Source organism: Saccoglossus kowalevskii, chromosome 20, assembly GCF_978046115.1.
Source record: "Saccoglossus kowalevskii chromosome 20, keSacKowa6.1, whole genome shotgun sequence".
In the NCBI taxonomy this organism is placed as follows: domain Eukaryota; kingdom Metazoa; phylum Hemichordata; class Enteropneusta; family Harrimaniidae; genus Saccoglossus; species Saccoglossus kowalevskii.
The window spans coordinates 9,284,341-9,310,074 of record NC_140660.1 but is presented as its reverse complement, the minus strand read 5'-3'; the positions used below and the strand labels follow the sequence as shown (position 1 = coordinate 9,310,074).

The following is a 25,734-nucleotide window of genomic DNA, read 5'->3' as shown; positions in this document are numbered from 1 at the left end:
TCCAAAAAATCTTTAACTTTATTAACTAACCAGCCCCTAGATCCTTGACTTACCTTATACCAGCCTTCAAGTTGCACATAGTTCTTTTCCTTCTCTTCCATCTCTTTCTCCAATTTGGCAATTTTCGCCACCACTTCATCTCTTTCTTCTTTACACTTGATAAGTTGTCTTTGTAGAGTGTTTTTCTCCACCCGGGTCTGGTTCAGTCGCTCTTCACAAAACACCGTCTTAGTCTTGATCATCAACATGTCTGTGTTTTCATCTTCAATCTCAATAAAATCATCAGCTGAGGGGCTTCTGAACTGGAATGGCGTACTAGCTCCCCTAACTTCGGCATTTTTGTTGACATACACAAACTGGTAGAATTCCCCATCTTCCTTAGGTAGGTAGTAAGCTGCCGATAAAACAAAATAATTTGATAGTCTAAAAGATAATTATCGTTTAAAATAGAAAGAGGACGCCCTCAACCTCAATTCTTTTGTACAGAGATGTGTCTTCTCTTTTTCTTTAGTTTAATTCAATGATCACTCTCCAGAAGTTGCCTGTTTGTTGGACAGATTGGAGAATAAAAGTGCTAGTCGCAATTGATGATGTTGCTGTCTTTAGCAAGATGAACTTAAAAGGTGGCAGTCGTCTCACTGCACATGTGCGACATTTGTGTTGATAAACATTGATTTTCCCACAATCCAATGCACTCTTCTAATGGAAATCGCAAGTATGAGGTTTGACCTGGGCGCGACTTGTACTGATTACCGCCGGTGAATTCTTCTACACCTTCCAGTCATCTAAAAATTACCTAAACAAAGCTTGGGAACGTCTCAGTTTGTACTCGTTGATCTGCGCAACAGTCAAAGTCGCCATCTTTGTTTATATGATACCCATATATCTCGCCCCATCTGTGGCACGATGACTACCGCCTTTTAAACATATTACTGTAAAAGGGTTAATTATTCACTGGGTTATAATTTTGCTTTTTTCGCTGACTGGAAAATGTGCTGAATTAAAACCCAGTGAATATGTAAAATTTAGCATAGAACACATTATCTAAATGATAAAACCGTGAATTTAATTAAAACCCATTGAATATGCCTGAAATTTAAACCAAGTGAAATTAGTCATTTTACAGTATTCAAAATAAAATTTCAATTCTTGGCTTATAAACATTATTTCAGAAGTGCTTTTATCGCATAAACTGTTCCTCTAACCTACGTAACCATGGTATTCAGAAATGTGAACACAATGACGACAGTGAATAAAACAATATTTACGGAGCAAGTCTAATACTTTATGGCTATCACGCTCTTAATGAGATCTCGGCAGCCTTTTTCACGAATACAATAAACTCGAAAAATTTCCGAAATTTTTTTTATTTTATTGTATTTGTGAAAAATTAATTTCCCAACAAGATTCATAAAAATTTTAAATCTTCGAAATTAAACAGGTTAATAGTAAATCAATTACATATACTGTAAATGCATTAATTATTCACTGGATTTTAATTTCGCTATTTTCGCTGAAAAATTAAAGTAAAAATTAAATCTATGTGAACATGTAAAATTCCTTGACAAATTTTAGAAATTAAAATACAAAGAATATGCTCAAAACATCAAAATAGTGAAAATAAATGGTTTTACAGTACCTGAGAACTGGATGTTACTCTGTGACATTGTTTTCTGTTTGCCTTCCTGCGTTGCTGGAGGCTGAACATAGTTAAAAGTGTGGTAGCCCCTAGCAGAGGTCCAGCCTACTTTGAATAGACCGATCCAATCACTTGTGGAAGGTACAATGCTCTCAGTCAATGTATAGTGGCATATTATGTCAGCATCTGAAATGTATTAGCATTTGATTAGTTTGAGGTAAAAATCTGTGCATATTAATTACCAAATTTGCATAGTGATAACTCAAAAAGGAACTGGTTGATTAATATAGTTAATAATTTATTATACCCGGAACATAGTGCTGGTATAGTGATATAGTGATTACCAGTGTCTGTCTGTAGAGAGTCATATCAAAGGAAGTGTACATAAACAAGAATTACATTATAAATATGCTGAATCATAAAGGTATTAGACTATTTCCTCTATTAGAAGAAGGGACTGGTTGGGTAATATAGTTAAAGTTTTATTATCTCCGGCACATAGTGGCCACAACATTTTTTTTTTTGTGATTCAAGTAACCTATAGTTTTCTCTGAAGACTGACTCGATCTTCTCAGTAGTAAACAAGCTGACAAAATCAGTCCTGTTAACCTTTTCACCACCAGACTTTCTCATCCCAAATTTTACTGCCCTTTTTTTTCTTATATACTTCAATATTACTGAAAAATGAACCCTAATTTTGGAGCTAACAGACAAAATTTTAGTCAATTTTCAGTTTTTACTCAAAAAATTTGGCTATGTTTGTACCAATCTTCTGAAGGAAAGTGCAGACTGTAAACAGAACTATAATGTGAATTTGTGATGAAAAGAGGGAACTGGTGGCGAAAAGGTTTAAAGGCACACTGATCTCCGTAAACACTGACCCCCGTAAAGTACCAAGACATAAAGTACTGGATTATATGACGTTCTTGTGCAATCTATTTCCAACCCCCTCCCCCACCAACAACTTATGGGGAGGGTATGATTCTGCAACATTTCATGAAAATAACTTGTGCAATGCAACAAGTCTACTGTAAAATACTTCATTTTCACTTGGAATAAATTTTCGCTGAAGAAATGATTCAGTGAAAATAAAATCCAGCGAATATACATTTTTTCCTATATTTCACATTCAACTCATCAAAAATCAGTTAAAATAAATTCCATACAAATACACCCAAAAAGTCTTTCCAACGAAAATTAAATCCAGCTAAAATAAAGTATTTTACAGTATTTCCCACCCTTCTATCCATCCACCAACAACTTACCGGGAGGGTATGATTCTGCAACATTCTGAAAAATAACTTGTGCAAAATCAGAACTTGTCAGTTTTGCTTCCAACTTCTCTGTATCTAAGGTGACTTCTTGTGTCAGTTTTGCTTCCAACCTCTCTGTATCTAAGGTGACTTCTTGTGTATCATTCATTTTTGGTTATCTAGGGTAAAAAAAAAAAATTAAATATAAATAATAAACAAAATTCATTCATTCATTCATTCATTCATTCATTCATTCATTCATTTATTTATTAAGCCTGTATTTATTTGATTGTAGGTATATATTTCCCCCCCATACAATCATTTCTGTTGAGCAGGCTCGGCCCAATTACAGACATGGAAAAGAGGAACAGCACAACTCAAGCATACATGCACACTGACAGGGAAACTGCTACTCCACCTGACAAGTACAACTGAATCTTTCGTATGCACTGAAGACAGAAACGGGAGACTGAACAAACAGCTTCACAACAGAATGTATTTTTTTTTTTCACTGCTGAGTGTGAAAACTATCAAGGGAGTCCAACTCAGAGACTCCTTGATGCTAGAAAGAGATGCTAACCATTATACCAGGCCTAAAGAAAAACTTGTACACAGATTTAAAGCAGGAAGGTCGTCACCTGCGTACGCGCAGGAATTGAGTCCCAATCAACGATAAAAACACACGCTAAAAACACAATAGCTCATGGGTATACGTTTGTTTGTAAACAACGACACGCTATGGCCATCTGACGCATGTGCAGTGACGACTCCCCTGCTTTAATCAATGCAGTGTTCTCGACGGGAAAGAAATGTGGAGCAGAGTTGATCCATCAGTTCAGAAAGTAAAGTATAGTCTTGGCATAACATAACTTGAGATGGCGAGCAGCTGGCTTTACCTGAAAACTTATAATTTTTATAAGTATCATTTTCATCAATAATTTCAATTTAGTCTTTGTAGTATTTAAAAATGTTACTAATATGGGACATATGCAGACAGACTACTCTGCACAATTAAGATATGGAATAGATTTGAAGGCAAACTAAGCCAGCTTATAAAGTAGGAGGGTCGCCACATGCGCACACACGGGAATCGAGTCCCAAGCGACGATAAAAACACACGCTAAAGTGCAAAGGCTCATGGGTAGATGCTTTTTTGTAAACAATGACACGCTATGGCCATCTGTCGTATGTGCAGGTGACAACTCCTCCGTTTTTAAATCTAGCTAAATAATAAATTATGTTCAGGTCGAACAATAAGTTGGCGAAAATTACATAAATTAGGGTAAGCAATCTAAAATTGTTTGCCAATGGTACTGTAGAATACTTTATTTTCGCTTGGAATTTATTTTCGCCATTTTCGCTGAAGGAGTGGTTCAGTGAAAATAAAATCCAACGAATATACTCTTTTTCCTATATTTCACATTAAACTCATCAAAAATCATTGAAAATAAATTCTATACAAAACGCCCAAAAATCCTTTTCAGCGAAAATTAATTCCAGCGAAAATAAAGCATTCCACAGTAATACGCGAAGGATTAGAAGAAGCCAAACACAGGGCTTGAACTTCACAGAGGAATCTAAGGCTATTGGTGCCATAGCATATGCGGTATATAATTTCTATATTGCTGAGGCAATTTTAGCAGTTTTTGTTTTGTAAGTGAAAGGGTTCTGAATCTGAAAAGTTTTTATATCAAATCTGTTCAAATTAACCATGTACATGTAAATGTTAACCACTAGAATTGCTCTCATAAATTATTCTGCACTTCTTTCTTATATTCTTAAATATTTCTGAGAATGAATCCTAATTTTGGAGCCAACAGACAGAATTTTAGTCAGTTTTTACTCAAAAAACTATTTTTGTCCCAATTTCTAAAGGAAAGAGCGGACTATAAACAGGACTATTTTATGGATTTGGGATGAAAAGCGGGAACAGGTGGTGAAAAGGTTGATACTGTATATGTTGAAATAACTATATGCCATTTTAGTGACTTTCACTCCGTGCATAAATTCACAGAATTAATTGAGCTAATGTGCCAACAATATATCATTGTGAGAATACATTTTATTTTAAATTAGCAAAATTATGCATTAGCAACAGGAGTTTTTCTAGAAAAAATGAACAGCTGGTGTTGCTGGGAAGTTTTCATGGAGAAAAATATATTTGAGAAAGATTTCATGTTGTACGGCAGCACGGAAGTGTGTGGCTCATAAAATATATTTATGACTTGAGAGTTCAATCGGCAATTCGGTAAGAGGGCGCCACTGTTCCCCGGTTTAGAAAAACCCCTGAGCTAAAATAATATGCTAGTTAAAAAGACATGTTTCACAGCATATCCAGCTACAGCTAGAGACAATGCAACTGTTTTCAAAACCCTGGATACTGTAAAACCATTTATTTTTACTGACATTTAATTTCACTATTTTGATGTTTTGACCATATTTACCGTGTTTTAATTTCACAAATTTGTCAAGGAAATAATGAATTTGTATTGTTATTTTACATATTCACATAGATTTTATTTAACGGACTTTACTTATCAGCAAAACTAGCAAAATTAAAACCAGTGAATAATTAATACATCAACAGTACATACAGCAGCTGACTACATTGTCATATATGTATAGCTTTACATATGGAATTAAGGTAAAATAAATTTAAAAAAAAAAAAAACGATCAGATTTTCTTGATGTTTACACCATGGTTTTATTTTATGCTCTTTGTGATGTGTTGACTCGGGAACACATGAAACATCAAAGAAACCAGCTAGCTTTCAAGTTTAACTTCTTGTTTATTCCGCCATTTTCAGTTACACCAACGGCACTACTTTTTTACATATCAATACACTTGGGTGATCAGGTGACATATAACACCATTACAAAAGTATGTATTTTGACGCATGCAATAAAGTAGTCCCAAAAAACGTCACACTCTTGTTCATAAAACCAAGACAAAAATATACCCATGGCCAACAAACTTTTAGATCAAAATCACTAATACACATGTGCAGTGATTGTTATTCTACGTAGCAAAACAATCAGCACACATCAGCGTTTTATCGAATGAACACTTACATGTAACTGTGTGTACATGTAGCAATAATAAAATTTTAGTACGTGATAAATCGTATTCAAATATATTCATCAATATTAAAGAATAAAAAAACATTACTAAAAACCCTTCAATTCTCCAACCAAAGTGTTAATGCAACATTTTGTCTATTTATCTACAATATTTTTGATCATTGTGGACCAAATTTCATGTTAGCTATAGGTCTAGATCAAAACTATGGACAAAATCTGTAAAATATATAATAAATCCAGTGAATAGGCTCATACAACAATATAGTTGAAGTAGGGGTGTCGTCACCTACGCACGCGTCAGATGGTAGCATGTCATTGTTTACAAACAAGCGTGCGCAGGTGACGACCCTCACGCTTTAAATTAATTAAATCCCAATTAAGGCATTTTCACTGTCTGGCAACTATCACGGTGAAAACAAAAGCTGTAAACTCTCAAAAAATTGTACTTTGGGATAGTTGTTGAAACTCCTCTGAACAGTGTAATAAGACTACCCCTACGTGTGTAACATATATACATTCGGTTGCTCAGGATTATTTAAAAGTTGAGTAACTATTTTCATCGGCACAGCAGCTTGTGCAGAGCCCATAGAAATACATGGTACTGTGATGCGTATCATAGCAACGTAGAACGTGCTATAACGTAGCTCCATCCCCGAGAATAAGAACACTTTTACAGTCGTGTATTGACGCTATTGATGCAGATAGATGCTCCTGTGACATCAGCATTTCTGATATTTTTTTCAAAATGTTTTGATTTTGTTCAACCATTTCAGGTAAGGGGTGATCTCATATTCAAACACCTGGGTCAAACCTGGGTTAACCTGGGTAAACCCGACCTGCCCTATTCAGACCTACTAGACCTACAATATGCAAATTAGTAGTAGGTTTGAACCTAACCTCTGGATTAACTGCCCATTAACGCCCCCACTGAAAACAAACAACAGAGAACAAAGAAGACAGACCTAGGGAAACCTAGGTTTTTCTTACAATACTGTTTCAGCCTGGTTTCAGTAGGAAAAAAAAAATAAGATGTATACTATGGAGCTCTATGTTCATACTGAGTGTTATATTTTGAAGTGTTAAGAATTACAGCAGCGATTTTTTTTTCTTTGCAAGTCTTGTACATGTAAATGCTAATAAAAACAAACTTGCCTTTGTTTCACAAATCTATTTACATCATGTTATTTATAAGTGTGATGAAAATTATATTCATTTATTTCTGTGATTGGTAATAATAATCAGTTTCCCACAACTTACATTTTGGTACAAGTCAATAAAATTATTATTGTTAATCAATTTGTCTGGAATTAATTACAGACGTGATGGTTTGTTATATTTTGTCATTAAATGTGAATCAAGTGATACCATAAACCCTCTCTATTGAGATATATATGGTAAATAATGTTTGAAACAAAACAGGGAAAAGATGCACTAGAATTTTAATGAGCAGCTTCTTAGGATAAATTACTTACGTTATATATATATTTGGCATTGTCAGTAAAATATGTTTATCCATAGCGAACTGGTACATTTTGTCCGCAATAAGTACGGTCAGTTTTGTGTCCATGTCAGTTCATAAATTCATAGAACACATTTTTTGGTTAAGTTTGTAAAGTCTGTGAGACTGCGAGTTATCAAAATATGATGTAAGTATTAAATCGATAATGGCAACATTTTTTCTACAAAGGCATCTGAAAACCACAGTCCCTCTATCACTGTGTCAAAACTAAAGTCGGGGCTAATGCTACGACTCCGGTGCTACGACCACCGTAACATTGTCAGCTGACGGCATTGCGTGGAAATTACGGGTATTTACCGCTGCCGATATCTTACTTTTCTGTGACAAAATGCACACATTTCGAACCCCCGATTATTTTAGAAAATACATCGAAGCACAGTGCCTTGAAGGACTGTGGGCAAAGTAGGCAGCGCGGTGTTGTTTTAAACACCGCAGAAAATCATTCACTCAACGCAGCCATCTTGGTTACCTCAATCAGAATTTCCCCTTGTCACCCAGCATGCATCGATTGCAATGTCGCAACGTGCACTGTGTCGCCTTCGGCGACGGTCTTAGGTACAAGGCACTCTATGAATAAGGTATTTTCAGAGGTCAGGGTTCGTTTTTTATAAGCAGTCTCGTCTGAATAGCCGTAAATAATCAGCGCGAGTCCATTTAATTTAATTTTCTGTTTTGATACTTCGTGTCACTGGAAATTGAATAAGAAAAACTGCAAATAACCGATGTGCAGCAAATCGAAATAAATTTTCATGGCGTACGCTGCATTTGTTTTTCCGGATTTTGCGATGCCGCACTCCTGGAAGAACTGTTTGAAAATTGAACGCGCAACAGTAGCGTAAGTCTCAAGTGCAACTTTGTATCAACAAATGTTCGTCTTTTGATACTTATTAGCTGTCAGAGACAAATATCAATTGTCCAGCCCAATGAAAAGTCTGATTCACGTCCTCTGCTCAATTTGCGACTCGAGCATAACAGTTTATCAAAACAAAACAATTTATTCGGCACGCTGTTCACCGATATATAAAAGAGTGTTTTTTTTACGTAGGCACACGGTAAAATGACTACTGTACACCAATAAATCAACACATTTTAGAGACAACTATCTAGCAATGTAAACTTTGCCAATCCTAAAAATAAACAACAGCTTGAATGAGGTGTGAATGAGATCGGTTCGAACCGCAGTTTTTATGCAAATTCGTGCGGTCGTCCTGAACCGCACTGTCTATTGTTTAAACTTCCAAACCGCAAAACTGGGTTTTGTTCGGGCGGTTTAGGGCGGTTTGGGTTTTCGTAGGTTTGACCCGCATGTTTGAATATGAGATCACCCCTAAAGTGTTTTCAGTTCAATCTACTGTTGAACATCCAAAACATGGTAAATAATTGGAAATTTCCAACATGTTGTAAGCCAATTTTTAGGCAAGCAAACCTTTGGACTGGATGGGAATAACCCTTGCAATGAAGATAAAACACTTGTGTCAGTTCTATTTTAGTAAAGATTTCGTAATCATTACTAATGGTGTTTCAGAGTCCATAGCACCAAGAGCCAAGACATTTCGACCCTTAATTCAGGCCAACATCATCACCAAAGCTCATCAAAATTCCGAGGATATGGTAGTTCCCTGGAGAAAACAAGCTTTCTAGAATGAATTAATAATTATGAAGAAATTTAAAGACATTTCAAAGATTTTTTTTATTTTTTCCTGTAATTTAAAGACAATTCAAAGACTTTCCAGGCCTCAAAAAATCCAATGACTTTCAAATGATTTTCCCAAAGCTATGGACCCTGTAATTGAACAATGCAATGATTTGATCATGGCATTTTTATCAGACATACTTTGAACAAATGACAGACCTTTATACTGACCCTTAGACACAATCTGATTACTAAAATCTGACATGGCTAGGCGTGGATAATTTTAATTCTGGTCACCTTCTGCCTTACTTCAAAACAAACTGACCATGTGACTCCTCTTAGTTGAAAAAAAAAAAAAAACATTTCCCCAAGTTGCTGTTCTGTCATGACTTTCAGATTAACCATATATGTATGTGTAACACATTGAAGTAATCAGCCATTTTTTGTTTGTTTAACCGCTTATAAATCAATAAATGTAGCCTTTGGCATATACTGTAGAATACTTTATTTTCGCTTGAAATTTATTTTCGCTGAAGGACTGCTTCAGTGAAAATTAAATCCAGCGAATATACTTTTTTTCTATGTCTCACATTCAACTCATCAAAAATCAGTTAAAATAAATTCCATACAAAACACCCAAAAAGCTTTTTCAGCGAAAATTAATTCCAGCTAAAATAAAGTATTTCACAGTAGGTAGCAAAAACCTTGTGACCTTTATAATGAGCATTTTTGATAATCCCCAAGCACACTAATAATTTAAAAATAAATCTGGTGAGGAGTTAATATTTTTTTCCATGATTTCCTCAATTACAGTTACTGAGTTTGCATAGTCGCACCATAATTCTGCCAACAGTGCGAAGACCTTCACAAGGTGTTCTGGCTAGAAAAAGTTACGACAGCGTGAGTTCTGCCTGGTAATTAAAAACATAAGGATCTCATATTCTCGCGTTCCCACCAGCAGTTCTTATAAGAGGCGTAAATAATGCGGCCACTTGGTAAAGCATTTAATAACAATGACTTGAAATAGCATGGTAGGCAATGTTTCGGTTTCCGATACCATATTTGATTCCATTTACGCTGACATAACGTGTTCTCATCTGTTTTTGTGACAGCGTTACTATTACGAAATACTAGTAGTTAGACTTGTGCTGTTATACCCACTAACCTATGCTATTTTTAAACCCCCTTTACTTTCGTAAAAAATGTTCACATCTTACGGCGCAAGATACAGAAACAAAAAAAAACATAAAAACTATGGACGTCTTACAGTCCAACAACAAGTAAATCGTTTTTAATATTTTATTTTCTATCAAACTTTAATCCTGAAAGTCTATTTGTTTTGTATTCAGTCTAAAAAGAGACAATATTTTTTTAATTAACATCAACCTGCACCTTTACAATGTACTGGTACGTATACATGATTTTATCATCAGCCACGCTGTGACTGTGGTATGGTGTGTTTCACCTTTACTCAATAAATCAACAGACACTTACATACATGTGAGATCATAACTATTAATCACTACAACATCGAATGATCAGAACAATACTAGTAGCATTTTAAGGTTAACTTTAACCCCTTTGGATTAACAAAAATCTAACGTAGCATTTAGCACAATTGTCTATAAAATTAACAGCCACAGGTAAGGGCGACACCACAACTACTAATCAATACAACATCGAATGATCAGAACAATAGCATTTCAGTGGCTAGCACATTGGTAAAACACGACACATCACTCATTCTATCATACAGTTCAGTTGCTGATCTGGTCTTTTCTGTTAAACTTCTGAACACTAACATACCACGCATAACATTATAAACATAAATATATAAATGATATTACTAACTGATAGGACTAACATTTTAGTTATTTTGTTTTTGTACTTCCGATAATATATTTTGGACCAAATAGATAAATATACTATACATATAATTTGCTTTTGGTCATCGGGTTGATCAATATTCCTGAAAAAATCTTAAAGAATGTATGCAGGTACTGTGGAATACTTTATTTTCGCTGGAATTAATTTTCGCTGAAAAGGCTTTTTGGGCATTTTGCTTGGAATTTATTTTCACTGATTTTTCATGAGTTTAATGTGAAACATAGGAAAAAAAGTATATTCGCTGGATTTTATTTTCACGGAATCATCCCTTCAGCGAAAATAGCGAAAATAAATTCCAAGCGAAAATAAAGTATTCTACAGTATTCTAATAGTTGACAGAAGTTCACTTTGGCACTCAAAAAGTTATCACCATGTAAGCAAAATGGTTAGTAAAACTGTCAAGAGATGAAAAGCCATTCTTTTAAGACTGTAATGTTACAGGGGAAAATTCAGAGATCACGTTAAGACAAAAATAGATGTATTCTTGGGGGTGGCGCTACGTCAGAAGACGTTCTACGTTGCTAAGATGCACTTCGCTGTACTATGTATTTTTATAGGGCTCTGTACGAGGTGGAATGCCGATCGAAGAGCTGGTGAAAATAGCTAAAGTCAAGAAAACAGCACAAACTGAACTGTGAGACAATTCTAAACAACCAAATTTATATGCGTTACACATGCATGGGAACTCTTGTTATACTGTTCAGGGGAGTCTCAACAACCACCCTGAAGTACCATTTTCTGAGAGTTTTCGGCCTTCGTTTTCAAGATGATAGTTGTCAGGCGTTGAAAATACCCGGAACTAACATAGAAAAATATGTACTTGTAGGGAGTACAGTGAAAAAATAAATTATTCCAAATAGCTTTATTGACAGTATGACTTTGTTACTCAGTCAAAAAGAAACAAAACAAAAAAAAATTGAACAAAATTGGTTCAGTAGTTTTCAAGATATTGCATGTTGAATGTACTGAAAAACGTGCATTTTTGGTAAAATTGCTGGAAAAATCGTCAAATCAAGCATTTTCAAGTTTTAGATCACTGATAACACCAGGAAAATGTAATCTGGAAAGATGTTTTTTTTTTGTTAACAACAGCATTATACTTGTTTTAATAAAATTTAACTAAGTAGTCTCTTACAATACACCACAATCTGCACAGAAGACAGGCAAAGTTTGACAAAATTCAGTTTGACTTAGTTTTTTTGGGTGCGGCACCGTTGAAAATTGGCATATTCATGAAGTTTGGAGACCTGTAACTCAAAAATTAGAAACTGAATCACAGTAAAATTTTGGCTTGGTGATGACATCAGTTTATAGACAGCATAAACGGTATGTTTTGATTCATAGCATCCTTACTTTTGTGGAGACAGTTTGTGCAAAATTGAAATAAACATTAATTTGTCTTTTGCAAGGTGGCGGCCATTTTGGATTTTCAACACTTTTGAATGTAAATTAACATTCAATACTTAGAGTTTGCTTTATTAATAAGAAACCTTTATAATATTAAATTAATATTATTCAACTATTCAATTTTCATTTTAAAATGAAATTTAGGGGTTAGGGGTGACCAAGGCAGTTTGGGGGGGGGCACGCAACTTAGAAGGAAAAACCCATAACTATGGGTTGACTTTTATTTCTATCTCATAAGATTTGTACATTTAATTATAAAATGTGTAATTAGTAAACAATTATACATGTGAATCACTGGGCTATATATACAAAACAAACCCACCCCCTCAATCAACATTGAGGTGAACATGTCTTGTACAACAAGCATATTTTAGCATAGTAAATTTATATTTAACACCGAATAATTACACTTTAGTTTTCTGCAAAAATTGTCAGCCTATAACTTTATGAAAAGTACTTTGTTTTAAAATTGTTATACAGTGCATCAATCCTGGTTACGTTGTCCACTTTCCATGCCCTCAATAAAGAGTCCTTTGGAGCGATGTTAATTTCTGATAAAACAAATTTTATGTCAATGTTATCGATGTCATTACGTGATGGCCACCTAAATGAGTCACCAGTTTTCCTCTCCAGACAATTTACTGTTACAGTGGTAGAGTCAGAAGAAACCGCTATTATTTCACCAGCAAACCACTGTGCTTCATATGCTACAGCTACATACATGCCAACAGTCGCATGTTTTATTCCAAAAGTATTGTGTACATTCTTCTTCACTCTTTTCTTGCTCCGTACTGGTACTGCATCATTTGCTTTTCTTTTCCTGATGTTATCATTTATTTCTTTCACATACTCTGGCATGCCTCCATTTGCTCTTATGATTGATTTCAGATTGTCTGTAAGTTCTTGTACAGTTAAAACAATTTTGTTACTTTGCCATTTTGCTAATTTCTTGTTTGGTAGATTTGATTTCAGTACTTGACAATGGTAGGATATTTGATCTTTTATTGCTTTCATTTGTTGCACTCTATTCATCTGTGTCAGCATCATGTCAACTTCTCTCTCTGTTTCCCAAATTCCCCACTTATTTTTTATTCGTAATTCTAATTGTGCTTTTATTTGTCTTTTGCGCTCTAGCAGTTTACGTTTTTTTTCCAGTCTTTCAGTCTGCAGCAAAAGTCTTTTTTTTTTAATGTTTCTGCTGTGAACAAATTCCTTCTTTCTTCTTTCAGGGGCTTGTTTTCGTGCGATTGATAAATATTTTCTTTTGATGTCTGTTCCCAAATTATAGAGATATAATGAGGTTTTGTTTTTGTTGAAACAGATACAACCAGCTTTTGAAACCCGACTTTTCTGTGGCGCCCTGTGAATGTTGCGATCAAGATCAGAGAAATCCGACTCTGATCTTACATTAGTTAAGGGTGCACTTGCAACTTCTTGTCGCAATGACTCAGAGGGCTGGTTTTCTAAACCACCAGGTAATTGATTACCAACCTGTCTCTCTACGATGACCAGCATAGCTTTGCAGATACACTGTGCACTTTCTAATGTTAATGTGTTTAGTTCTGGACTACATTCTTTGAATAGTGCAGCATAGATTTCATCCTTGTTTATTAAACTGTTGGTAATGTACTTTGTTTCTTTCAACAGTGGTGTTGCATCAATCGCGTTGTCTGCTAGGCAGGTTTTTAATTCTAACCAGTGTATGTTCATATCATAATAATTCATATCTTTTTCCAGAAGTCGCATCAAAGGTCCAGTTACCAGCTTAGAAATAATTCCAAGGGCTCTGCACTCTGCAATTATAACCTGTTCATCCAAAACAGTCTGAACCTGGCTTATGAGTTTATTTGTAGAATTACATCGTCCTGATGACAGAAAATCTGAAATGTGCTGTTTGTGATAGTACAATGCAGCTCCCTGGTAAAATGCAACGTTGAATCTATTGTGTTCAAACTTTATCAATCTATTTTTCTCTTTCAGCTCATCTTCTAAATATGGCCCAAAATCAGTGTACACACCAGATTTTTGACAACCCTCATCAGTAAAACCTTTACTCGCTTGATATAACAAATTAAAACAAAATGACTGATTAGATTTATACCAAGCAAGTTTTTCAGTGTTAATTTGATCTTGTTTTTCCTTTTCAAATTCAATGCATGCTGAACTGGCTGCGGCAGCCATATTTACCAATACATGCATTCCGCATAGAAGATGGTTCACAGTTTTCATTTTTGTCTTTTCATTTTCATCAAATGAGTCCCAGTTTTGATCAACAATAGGCAATAAAGATTCACGCATTACTTCCATCTTGCTTTTATATTTTTTGTTCACAACATGTCTGTCACTCATAATATTTTTGCTTCGAAGAATTAGTTGTGCGTATATATTTTTTTTTTCTTCATCATTTACAGCTATTGACTGAGCTAGTTCTTCAAATGTTTCTATGGTAGCATTCATGTAGTCATCAGCTGACCCACTAAGCAATTCTTGGAAACCAAGAGACAATGATGACCTGTCTGGCAATGAAACCTGAAGGCCAGCATAGTCAATAAACTTTTTTCGAGTGCCATCACTGTGAAGTGTGTTTGGATCCTGTTGCTCAAGTATTGCAGTGGCAGCTTGGGCTTGAGCCAATACCAGGGCTTCGACCTGCATCATGGATGTCAGGGACTTACTTGGCAACCTATCAACATCAACATTCAGGATGTTCTTGAGCACTGACTTTACAACTGCTGTGCAGTTTTGTACCGAAACATTGTGTGTCAAAAGATCATAATAAACCTGTCTTATACTATCTGTATACTTTCCATTTTCAAAGGTTTTAATTTCGTTTGCATCCATCAAATCTTCTATTTTTTCACGTAGCTTCATATTGTCATTTTCTAAATGTTTCACGTGTTCCAGATTACTCTTCACTTTCTGAGAATGGTGTTCACTTGCTGACTGGGCTTTTGTTTTCCAGTAACTTTTGCTTTTCTGAAGGTTTTTTTTTTCCATTAAGATCTGATCTAATTTCTCTTGTAGTATTTCATTATCTCTTGTTGATTGGTTTATGTCATGTATATATTCTTTCATCACTTTATTTTGTTCTTCAATCTGATGTGTCATCTTCTTTATTTTCTCATCTCGCCTTTTAATTTTTTTGTTGAAATTTCTGGGAGTTAATGCTGCAAGTTTTGCTTTTAAATCATTTATTTGAATCAATTTCTGCCTATACTTGTCTTGCTTCTTGCTCATTTCACTAATTTTATCTAGTGCAGCTAATTTCTCACGTGAAAGCTCTTCCATACTTTGAGTAATTTCGCTAATTTCTTGGTAACTGTCAGCAAGATTTCTACTCAAACTTTCTAGAATGTTTTCCAGATCTTGATTACTTCTACTTGTTTCACTTACAGTTTCACTGACTTCATTGGGATTTGTCCTTGGAGCTTTGTATGACTTGCTTAGGAAGTCATCTAACTCATGCTGACGTTTGCTGCATTTCAGTTTTAAATATGCATCATGTAGCCGAGTCCACTGGCGTCTAATTCCAGTGACATTTAGTTTTGTTTCAGCACTAGGCCGCATAAATACATTTAACCAATTTAAAGCATTAGCCCAGGGAAGATTGTTTCTAATAAGAAAATTACGAAGTTCTAACACATGCTTAATTTCTAGGTTGATACTGTTATCCTGACTGGCTGTGAAACTACATGATATCAAAACTTGTGGTGTGACACTATTTTCTGCAAACACTGCTGATAAACATTTTGCAGACTGTGTTGCTATAACTGTACTCAAGACTTGAACTTCCTTTCCATCTTTTCTAGCTTTCTCTACATTTCTCCGTACTCGTTTTGTTAAGTTGCTAATTTTCACTGGTAAAACAATATCTGGGTCAAAAAGCCTAATTATATCTGGCATGGTTTGTTGTATATTAATTCCCATTTTCTGCAGATCATCATGTAAATTTAAATACAGACCATAACTTAGTGGAACATTGCAGCTAATATCAACTAACTTCTTCTGCCCTGACAATAAACTTTCTAAGTTGTCCCTGATTCTAAGTGACACATCCATATTGGAATATCTAAATATAAAAAACAAACAATATTTAATATCTGTTTCTAATGTCTAACAAGAGTATATTAACGAGTTTAGAAATTAATTACTTATATGTTAGAACTAGGAAAAAACACAGAAAACAATTGTGACTAAAAAGTGTATTTTATTTACAACATAAACAACTGTTGAATAATAATAAAGTGAACACAAATTAAACAGGCAAAAATAATTGAAAAAAAAAATCCAAACAAACAAATAATTGAGATGATTTAATTCTCTCATGCCATAAGGTAATAATAATGTGATTTTCGAAATCTTCAAAATCAAAGCCACGAAAGAAGTAAAGTCGATGTTGAACTTTGAATGAGCTACCGGTACTCAGATTTATAGTGCATAGCGTCGGCATATGGTTTCAAAATGCACGTAAACAACACAGAATTTCCCTAATAGTATACCAAATAATCGTGCAAAGTACAATTCACAAATAATTAATGGTAATGCCGGCGTAATAACGATAATATCGCGCTTTTGAAGCTTTGCGAATAATTGCCGTATTTTTTGAACCCGGCAACTAAACCCGTAGAAAATTTGCATTCAACCACTTCATTGCCGATTATGTGCCGAAATTAATGTAAAATAACAAAGGACCTTGTAAATTCGGTCACAAAATAATCGTACGAGAATTAGTTTCTTTGGAAATCAATGTTACTACCCAGAAATTGGCGTCCCGTGAAGTGTAGACCTCCAAGGAAAAGTTCTGGTCGACTCAAAAATTGGCGCGTCGCCATTTTAACGTTCGATCTCAACTTTTGACCTGTCTTCCGATGACCTCGATTTTGTACCGGAGTTTTCTCAGTGGAGCTGGTCAATGAATAATTACAATAATAGTTTTAAACGACAGTTAAAATAGTAAACATGGTGAAACTTTCAGTTTAAAAAATTTACATACCGTATTTACATAAGAAAACGAACGGACAAAACTTTGACCTCAATTTTCTTTCGCATGAGTCATAGCTGCATAAATTAAACAAGTACCATCTTACAGCGAATTTTATTGGCCATATTTTCATCTGTGTTTGAAAGTTCTGTGTTGATTGGCTCCCCTTTGGCTTTTCTGTTTTATATCACGCACCCTGCAAAATGTCGAGGGCCATGTTTATTTACAGCGCAATTTTATCGCTAATGGTCGATTTTTCCGGCGGGAGTGTGATTCAGTCACACATCGTACCAAGCTTTTTACGCGCGAAATAGACACACGACTAACCTATTTCAATAATTAGCGTTATTTTATCGATGTGCAACGTCTAGAATTTGTAAAATAAAAGTTTAAAATTCTTGGGAAAAGTTACAGCGTGCGTGAATTCGTACGGCCGCCATATTGGATTCTGAACTCCCTAGTACTTGCAAAAAAAATTGCATTTACAGGAGGACGCATCTGTAATTTATGAAAGCAAATTTGCTAACAGACCAAAAACGGTACATATGAAAGGTTTCAGGCAACTTTAGAAATCGTGAGAAACCTTTTTTTATTGAAACCATATTTGTTTCTATGGTAGCCACAAAAGTACAGTATTTTTTGTTAAAATTTTGCCAGGCAACATTTCTAGATATTGAAGTCACTGGTTTTTGTTTGTTTGTTTGTTTGGTGATAATGGTCTTTTAAATTTACATGTAATACCATGCATTTGGAAAGCAGTCAGGAGTTGTAATACCCTGGTGCACACTGCACTATTGCTATGTTCACACGGCAGCATTCTATCGGAGCCGAACTACTTCTCCCCCCACGGATTAACAGGAGATTATCTCCAATGCGTTCATACGGTCGAGAGCCAACGAGAGCCGAGATCTGCCAGAGTTCGATTCAGTTCGATCAGAGTCGAACGGAACAGTGCCCTTGAATAATTAGTGACTGAAAACGTTTTTAGTGTCGTGCTTGTGTTTTTTCTTTACAAGGCATGATGCTGTTGAGCTAGGAGAAAAAAGAGCCTGAGCATGGAGGTAGAAAAGACAATGACTGGTATTATGATTTAGGTACTAGTATCTCGAATAAACAGGAAACAGGGCAGCTAAAATGCGTTTAATACAGCCTATTCGGTCAAGTTATTGTCATGCAAAATTACCATTTTGTAACTATTCAACTGTAGTGATATCTAAACTACTAGGAAGAATCACAGATTCTCTATCTATCATAGAGAAACTATGGAAGAATCTAAACCTACCAGGAACACGTCACCGTACCACGATTGCTTTTACGATTTTTATCTTTAGTGTCTTTAAAAAGTTTCCGTTCAGTCGTTCTTTCAAGTTTTTGTCGCATAATTTCGTACGCCATTTTCTGTTTCCCGTTGAGTTATCAATCTATCGCAATAATTCGTTACTATATATTAGGACGCGTACCTCTTATTCAAGCCGGAAATTGCGTGAAATTATGAAAGATGTTGTCTCCGCCATAATTGAAATGAGAGGTTACTCAAAGAAGACGATCGAGGGCGTGATTTCGGCTCCGATAGTTGGGCCCCGATGCGTTTACACGATGTCGGGACTCAACCCTATCGGAGTTCAACCCCGAGGGCTTAGTGGAGCTGAACTTGGCTCGAGCCGGCTCGAGCCTAACGCGTTTACATGGCCATTTTTGCTGGCTCGAGCCGTTGGGCTCCGATAAAATGCTATAAAAACGTAGCATGTGCACATAGATTATTAGCTAGTGCAAGTAAACTCAAAATCTAATGTGCACGCTGTGCATGTAGAAATTAACATTTTCTCATTATATTCACTAAGCCTAAATTAAGTTCAACCAATATTGTAAGACAACTCAAAAAAAGGAAATTCTTTCATGATTGCATAGATCGAGAACCCGTAAATTTTATTAAAATTTTAAAATTGGTGCATTTCACAACAAGTTAGTGCAGGTAAATTTTAAATTTCAACCTGCACACTGTGCATGCGGAGGAAAAATTCTATTTCAATCCCTGGCAGAGTAGACTAAATTCTGATTTATAACCGGCCAACTACAGATAACAAACCAACAATCTCCTTGATGTGAGATAAAGAAAATAATAGAGCACAGGGACATTGTAAATGTATAGCACTGGCTAGGATTTATTGTGTTTGTCATGTTTGCAAAAAAAAAAGGTCCATTATTTAACAGCTCAAATAAAGTTTGTATATCAACAAAGGACAGGACATCTGTACAGCTTCCAGTTGAATACCAGAGAATAACAATTGTTCAAACCATTATTTCATATTATGAATCTTTTTTTCTATTTAGTACTGTACTGAAAATACTGAGAAAATTTGCCCATTTTCCCCTTGAAATGTTTTTTCTGCATACAAAATGCATGGAAAGTTTCTCAAAAGACAAAATTTCACTGAGAAACTACAATTGAATCTGAGAAAATTGAGCGAAAATAAGGCTTAGAGGGAACACTGACTGTAAAATACTTTATTTTAGCTGAAATTAATTTTTACTGAAAACGCATTTTGATTGTGTATGAGGTTTATTTCCCCCGATTCTCGTTCAGATGAATATAATGTATGGGTAAAAGGGTATTTTTCACAGGATTTTATTTTTATTGATTCACCCCTTCGGTGAAAATAGCGAACATAATAAGTGAAAATAAATTACTTTACAGTATATATCATGGCCAATTGAACAGTGTTAAAAAATACCAAGTTCACACAACAATGGCAATTTAGTTGCCATTAAAAATAATACTGTAGAATACTTTATTTTCACTTGGAATTTATTTTCGCTATTTTCCAGCAAATATACTTTTTTTCCTATATTTCACATTTAACTCATCAAAAATCAGTGAAAATAAATTCTGCACAAAATGCCCAAAAAGCCTTTTCAGCGAAAATTAGATGGGTTGGAGAATCAAAACTCCTGCACCAATCTGTGAAGTATCTGTCCCTAAATCGATGCAACTATTTACAAAACTAAACCATGTTTTATTCTGGTAAGTGAGCTGTGAATATTTTCAAATTAGAGTCATAATCAAATAGTGCCCAAAGGTTTCAATTGATATCTTTATAGGTTGGGTAAAAGAAGTATGGCTTCATATAGTAAAATTTACTTTTATAAAAGTTTTTGAAAAGAACTTTATAATTGTGCAGGCTTGATCTGTGAAAGAACATAGAAGATGAAGATCAGATTTCTTCACGGCTACAGTGTTCTCCCCAGGTGAAAACAGCGTCGCGGGCCGTGACGCTATCAGATTTGCCCGCGACGCTACGTGTTTCTTCCGCGATGCTATTATTTATCCCCCGATCTGATTTCTTCAGTCTCTCACATACTGTAAAGTTTCCTGGCTAACTAGTTAAGTCTACAAATGCATTGTATTAACGCCAATTTCCCGGGATAATCCCCTGTTGTTTCTCATTGGTTGGATATCGTTTAAAAAAACAAAGTAGTTCTATAAAGACAAAGCCGTAACCCGGTGTCAAACGCTTTTTGCCAAACGTATATTCATATGCAAATGATATAGTCACACTTGGGGTCAAAAACCACATGTTTCCGGTGTGTACGAAACGTATTTTCATTATTATTTTTAGAAATGTAGTCGTACTATTATTCCAAGTTTTGATTTTTGTCAGTATTTTTGATATTGTATTTGTTTTTTGAGATCAAAATGTGAAAAAATATATATTTATGATGTAAACAATTTTGACCTTGTGATTGTGAATCCAAGATGGCGTCGCCCACATAAGATCCAGCGAGCATGAACTTCCCACTCAGATTGCATATCGTGCTCAGATCCGGATGAATTAAGTGAAGCATAATGGAAAATAATATATTTATCAAGAAATCAGGAATTCTAATAAGGAACGTGTGGAAATTGGGGTGACACTTGTGTTATTTCTTGAAGGAAAAGCCTCAATTTTACGTGGTATAACAATGATGACAATTCGTAATTCAGAACTCCGTTGTCTCGACTTGTTCACAATTGTGTTGAACAGACAACATCGACGATTAAAAAAAATACATAAAGATGGATAATTTTAGCCAGAAAAACTATTATTGCTCGAACATAGTAGCGTAAGTATCGTGACTCGTAACAGTTGTTGTACTTAACCGGAAAACAACAGAAACGGAAAATAAGCACTGAGAATCATCAACCCAATGTTTAATTTACCGGGACCGAACAGGGTTTTATAAAGTTGCTGATTGCTGGGCCAAGCAAAGAAACAGAAAACTCAGTATTTCTGCAGGACATTTGCAATACTAAACATGCAGTGCAATAATTGTATACAGATTGTACATAAAATAAATAGAAAAAAAGGAAAAAAACTGGTTTTGTTTTATTTCTCCATATGACAAACAATATGTTAATTTATGCTAATTATTATGCAAATTAGCCGCGACTCTATAGAAAATTTCTGGGGAGAACACTGGGCTAGCTACTGTAAACAATGACCATCAGGTTTTTTTTTATCATTTATAGGTCACAATATTATACAATGTAGCCTCAAATATTGGATATTTGTGACTATGAATATTACAACAGTGATTTCATTCCACAATTATGATGATAAATTGGATATGTGCAGAGATTTTGTCTGTAAAAATTTATAACAGACAAACAGGAAGACATGCTACCAATAAACAGAGAATATCTCATGACCAGGTTGCCCGACATATGTGCTTTTACCTTGAGTTAACCAGATAAGAATTAAATTTGTATTGCCCTGTGAATCATTTTCCTTGAGAGAACACTGCAGAGAGAGGAAATGACTGTCAAAACTACTACAACACAGTCCCAATATAACTTAAAGCAGGGGAGCCGACACCTGCGCATGCGTCAGATGGCAATAGTGTATCATTGTTTACAAACAAGCATCTACCCATGAGCCTTTGCGTTTTTAGCATGTGTTGTTATCGTCATTTGGGACTCAATTCCCGCGCATACGCAGGTGACGACCCTCCCGCTTTAACTTCCAAGCTGGCTAGTAGCTGGCTTTGCCTTTTCATAAAAACTTGTATTTTTTTTAAAGCGAGAATCATTGTCATTAGTAATTTCAACTTATTCTTTATATAATTATGTTACAAATATAGGACATATTTTGTCAGATTACTCTGGTCAATTTAGATATGTTGCAGATTTTAAAGCAAGATAAGCTAACATTAAACCAACTTAAAGCTAAATAAATGTTAAGTCATGATGATTGAACCTTACTGCGCAGTCAGTTTTTTTGGAAAGCTGGAGAAGCCAAAAAACAACAACTAAGGTATGACATCATGGTTATTTCCCTTTGTCTCTGTCGATAATCAGTCATTATTATTTATATTGTAAATCTTGTTTTTGTGTATATATTTGCCTGAAGTTTAATCTGATAAAACGTGTCTAACATTTGTACATGCATAAACATTAGCAAGTATAACAACCACATCATCTAAAATACTGTAAAATTCTTTATTTTACTTGGAATTAATTTTCGCTATTTTCGCTGAAGGAATGATTCAGTGAAAATAAAATCCAGTGAATATTCTCTTTTCCTATATTTTACATTCAACTCGCCAAAAATCAGTGAAAATAAATTCCATCCAAAACACCCAAAAAAGTCTTTTCAGTGAAAATTAATTCCAGCTAAAATAAAGTATTTTACAGTACTGTGTAACTTTGAATACAACAAAAATTGTTACGATAGTAGGTTATATGTACTGTAAAGGTATTTATTTTTACTGGCAAATAATTTTACTATTAGGATATTTTTGAGTTTCTTCACTGGGTTGCAATTTCATTTGTCAGTGAGTTACCCGTTGACATAAAGTTAATTTAGTGGATTTCACTTATCAGCAGAAACCGTGAAATTAAAACAAAGTTTATACCTAGGATTTCTTTTCTCAAAGCACTGTAATTTATCTAAATGACTCAAATTACAATTAAGACAAATTTACCCCAAAATAGGATAGCAAATATAATCTATAAGAGTTTAAAATAATTATCACATTGTGAAAAAAAAAAAATAATGAATATCCCCGGAGCACTAATTTACTGTCATACATATTTGGTTTTTCAAATCAATTAATTTTAAAAAATATCTCATCACGTTAATGTAAAAACTTAGCTACATGCCATTTTAGCAAATATTGCTAAATGTATTAATTTACAGAATTATCATTTAGCTGAACTGCTAACAATCTCATTGTAAGAACATACTGTAGAATACTTTATTTTCGCTTGGAATTTGTTTACGCTATTTTCGCTGAAAGGATGATTTCGTGAAAATAAAATCCAGCGAATATACTTTTTTTCCTTTATTTCACATTAAACTCATTAAAAATCAGTGAAAACAAATTCCATACAAAACGTCCAAAAAGACTTTTCAGTGAAAATTATTTCCAGCGAAAATAAAGTATTCCACAGTACTTAAAATTGCCGTAGCTACATATTTAAATAGGAAAATTAAAAATTAGCTGAATTAGGTAAAATAATATGCTACCTAAAAAGACTAAATATACCCCCACATGCTTAGAATTGTTCCCAAAATAAACAATTTCAGGAACAGCTGGAAGGAATTAATTTCTTATCCTTGAAAGTATTTTAAATTATTACCTAACACTTCAATTGAAATAACCTTACTTCTAGTGATTTCCTTAGTATTTTATGACTATAATTTTATATAGAAACTGTTGAAATGGTTTATTTGAACAATAGTTTGACGAGAGTGATAATAAAAAAAGCTGAAACCATGGAGACAATTTTAAAATTTGCAAAAATCTAGATGCTCTTTGATGGGTGATATTATAGAGACAATGGTGCAGCATTTAATTATCTATATTTTGCATTATAATGTACCTGGTAATAATAACTACACATGGGTCATTTTTAAGAAGCACAAATTATCGGTAGTAGTCTCAGACATTTTTTGACAAGGTTTAAGAGATAAGATGTTGGAACACAAGGTCACGACCCGATTGTGACGCAGTCGATTCCAGGGCTGGTCAGGGCTGGTCATCACAAAAAATGTAAACAAACCTATTACAATAGGCCACATCTTCATGAAAAAACAACCTCACGAAACAGAATATCAAATCTGGAAAGCAACATTTCAACAGGAAAACACCAACATTTTATAAAAATTTTAAGCGGAAAGGAAATACAATTTAATTGAAATTTCGCATCCTAACTTCCTCAAATTTTGCAGTCAACCAAAATCGTGGAAATCGTCGATATGTATACGTATTATTCAAAAGCAGACTGTTAGGACACAGCATACTGCGCAGTTTCACGGCGATTTTTGACTCAAAATACAAGTGTTTAGTCTGACGCAGCTGTGCTGGGGCTATAGTTGTGTTATTGTTATTCCCTGCACATACGAAAGGCTGAAAGCAACCGGCCATTTTGAAATCGAGCGATTTTGTAAACACGTACTTTTTTTTTAAATTTTAAACATTTGAAATGTTCGTCACAAAAAACAGAAAAACTACACTGAAAGCACTCACCTGATGTCCGGTTGTCTGTACTAGTTGCTCTGGTAGTTTAAACGTATAATCTTCCCGCGTGTGCGGATGTAAGCAATATAAAGTGAGTCAAGTCAACCTGATGTTGCGTTGTACACAAAGTAAATAGATATTTATAGATATGACGTACTCAAACATGGCGGACTTCTAGGGAAAACCCAGACAATCAAATGGGGGGTCCAAAAGGGGTGTTTGCTGGAGTCAGTGTATTGATGATAATACCCGATAATTTTAACATTACTTGTGATTATGTTATTATATCGACTGATTTGGACATTCTGTCGCGTTTTGTATGCTAGTATTTAAACGACTGAAGTATGTACTTATGAGGGCGCTGTTCATGCGAACGTTGGTCGAAGTGATCAGTAGATAACTGAAAGCCGACGCACCTTACCGGTAATAATTTTAACAATGACACTCAAGCTGACTCATGTTTTCGGGTGGACAGTATTCTTACACCACCTAGTCACTGTGTAAGGACTTTGACCCAATGTTTTCTTTTACATGATTAATTTAATTGTGATTGAAATTTCATGAAAACAAATAATGTATTTTACATGCGTTGTATACGTCGCTATGAGTCCCATATCGAACAGGACGCGACGAGACGAGCACCGTCCTTTAGGTATTCATGAGACTAAAATACACATACAGATCTCTCTGGAGCACTCTATGTCTCGTTTTAGCCAGTTTCAGGCGAATTCAATGATTTTTAGTTTTGTCACGTGTTTTCCCTCTAAAATCCAAAAACCACAAAAGAAGTGTCCGGTTATAAAACGAAAAATATGTGTAAACAAACTCGTGTAC

The 25,734-nt window shown here is 34.8% G+C and overlaps 1 protein-coding gene across 1 annotated transcript in view; it reads right to left on the bottom strand.

Moving 5' to 3' along the window:
* Positions 1-25,050, bottom strand: part of LOC100376291 (uncharacterized) — a 49,064-nt gene extending 24,014 nt beyond the window's left edge. The window contains exons 1-4 of the mRNA XM_085494608.1: positions 24,910-25,050; positions 2,905-3,071; positions 1,640-1,825; positions 54-394 (exon numbers count right to left, since the gene is read on the bottom strand). Coding sequence (XP_085350734.1) covers positions 54-394; positions 1,640-1,825; positions 2,905-3,061 — 684 coding nt within the window. The 5' untranslated portion in view covers positions 3,062-3,071; positions 24,910-25,050. The remainder of the gene's footprint in view (positions 1-53; positions 395-1,639; positions 1,826-2,904; positions 3,072-24,909) is intronic.
* Between the last annotated feature and the right edge of the window lie 684 nt (positions 25,051-25,734).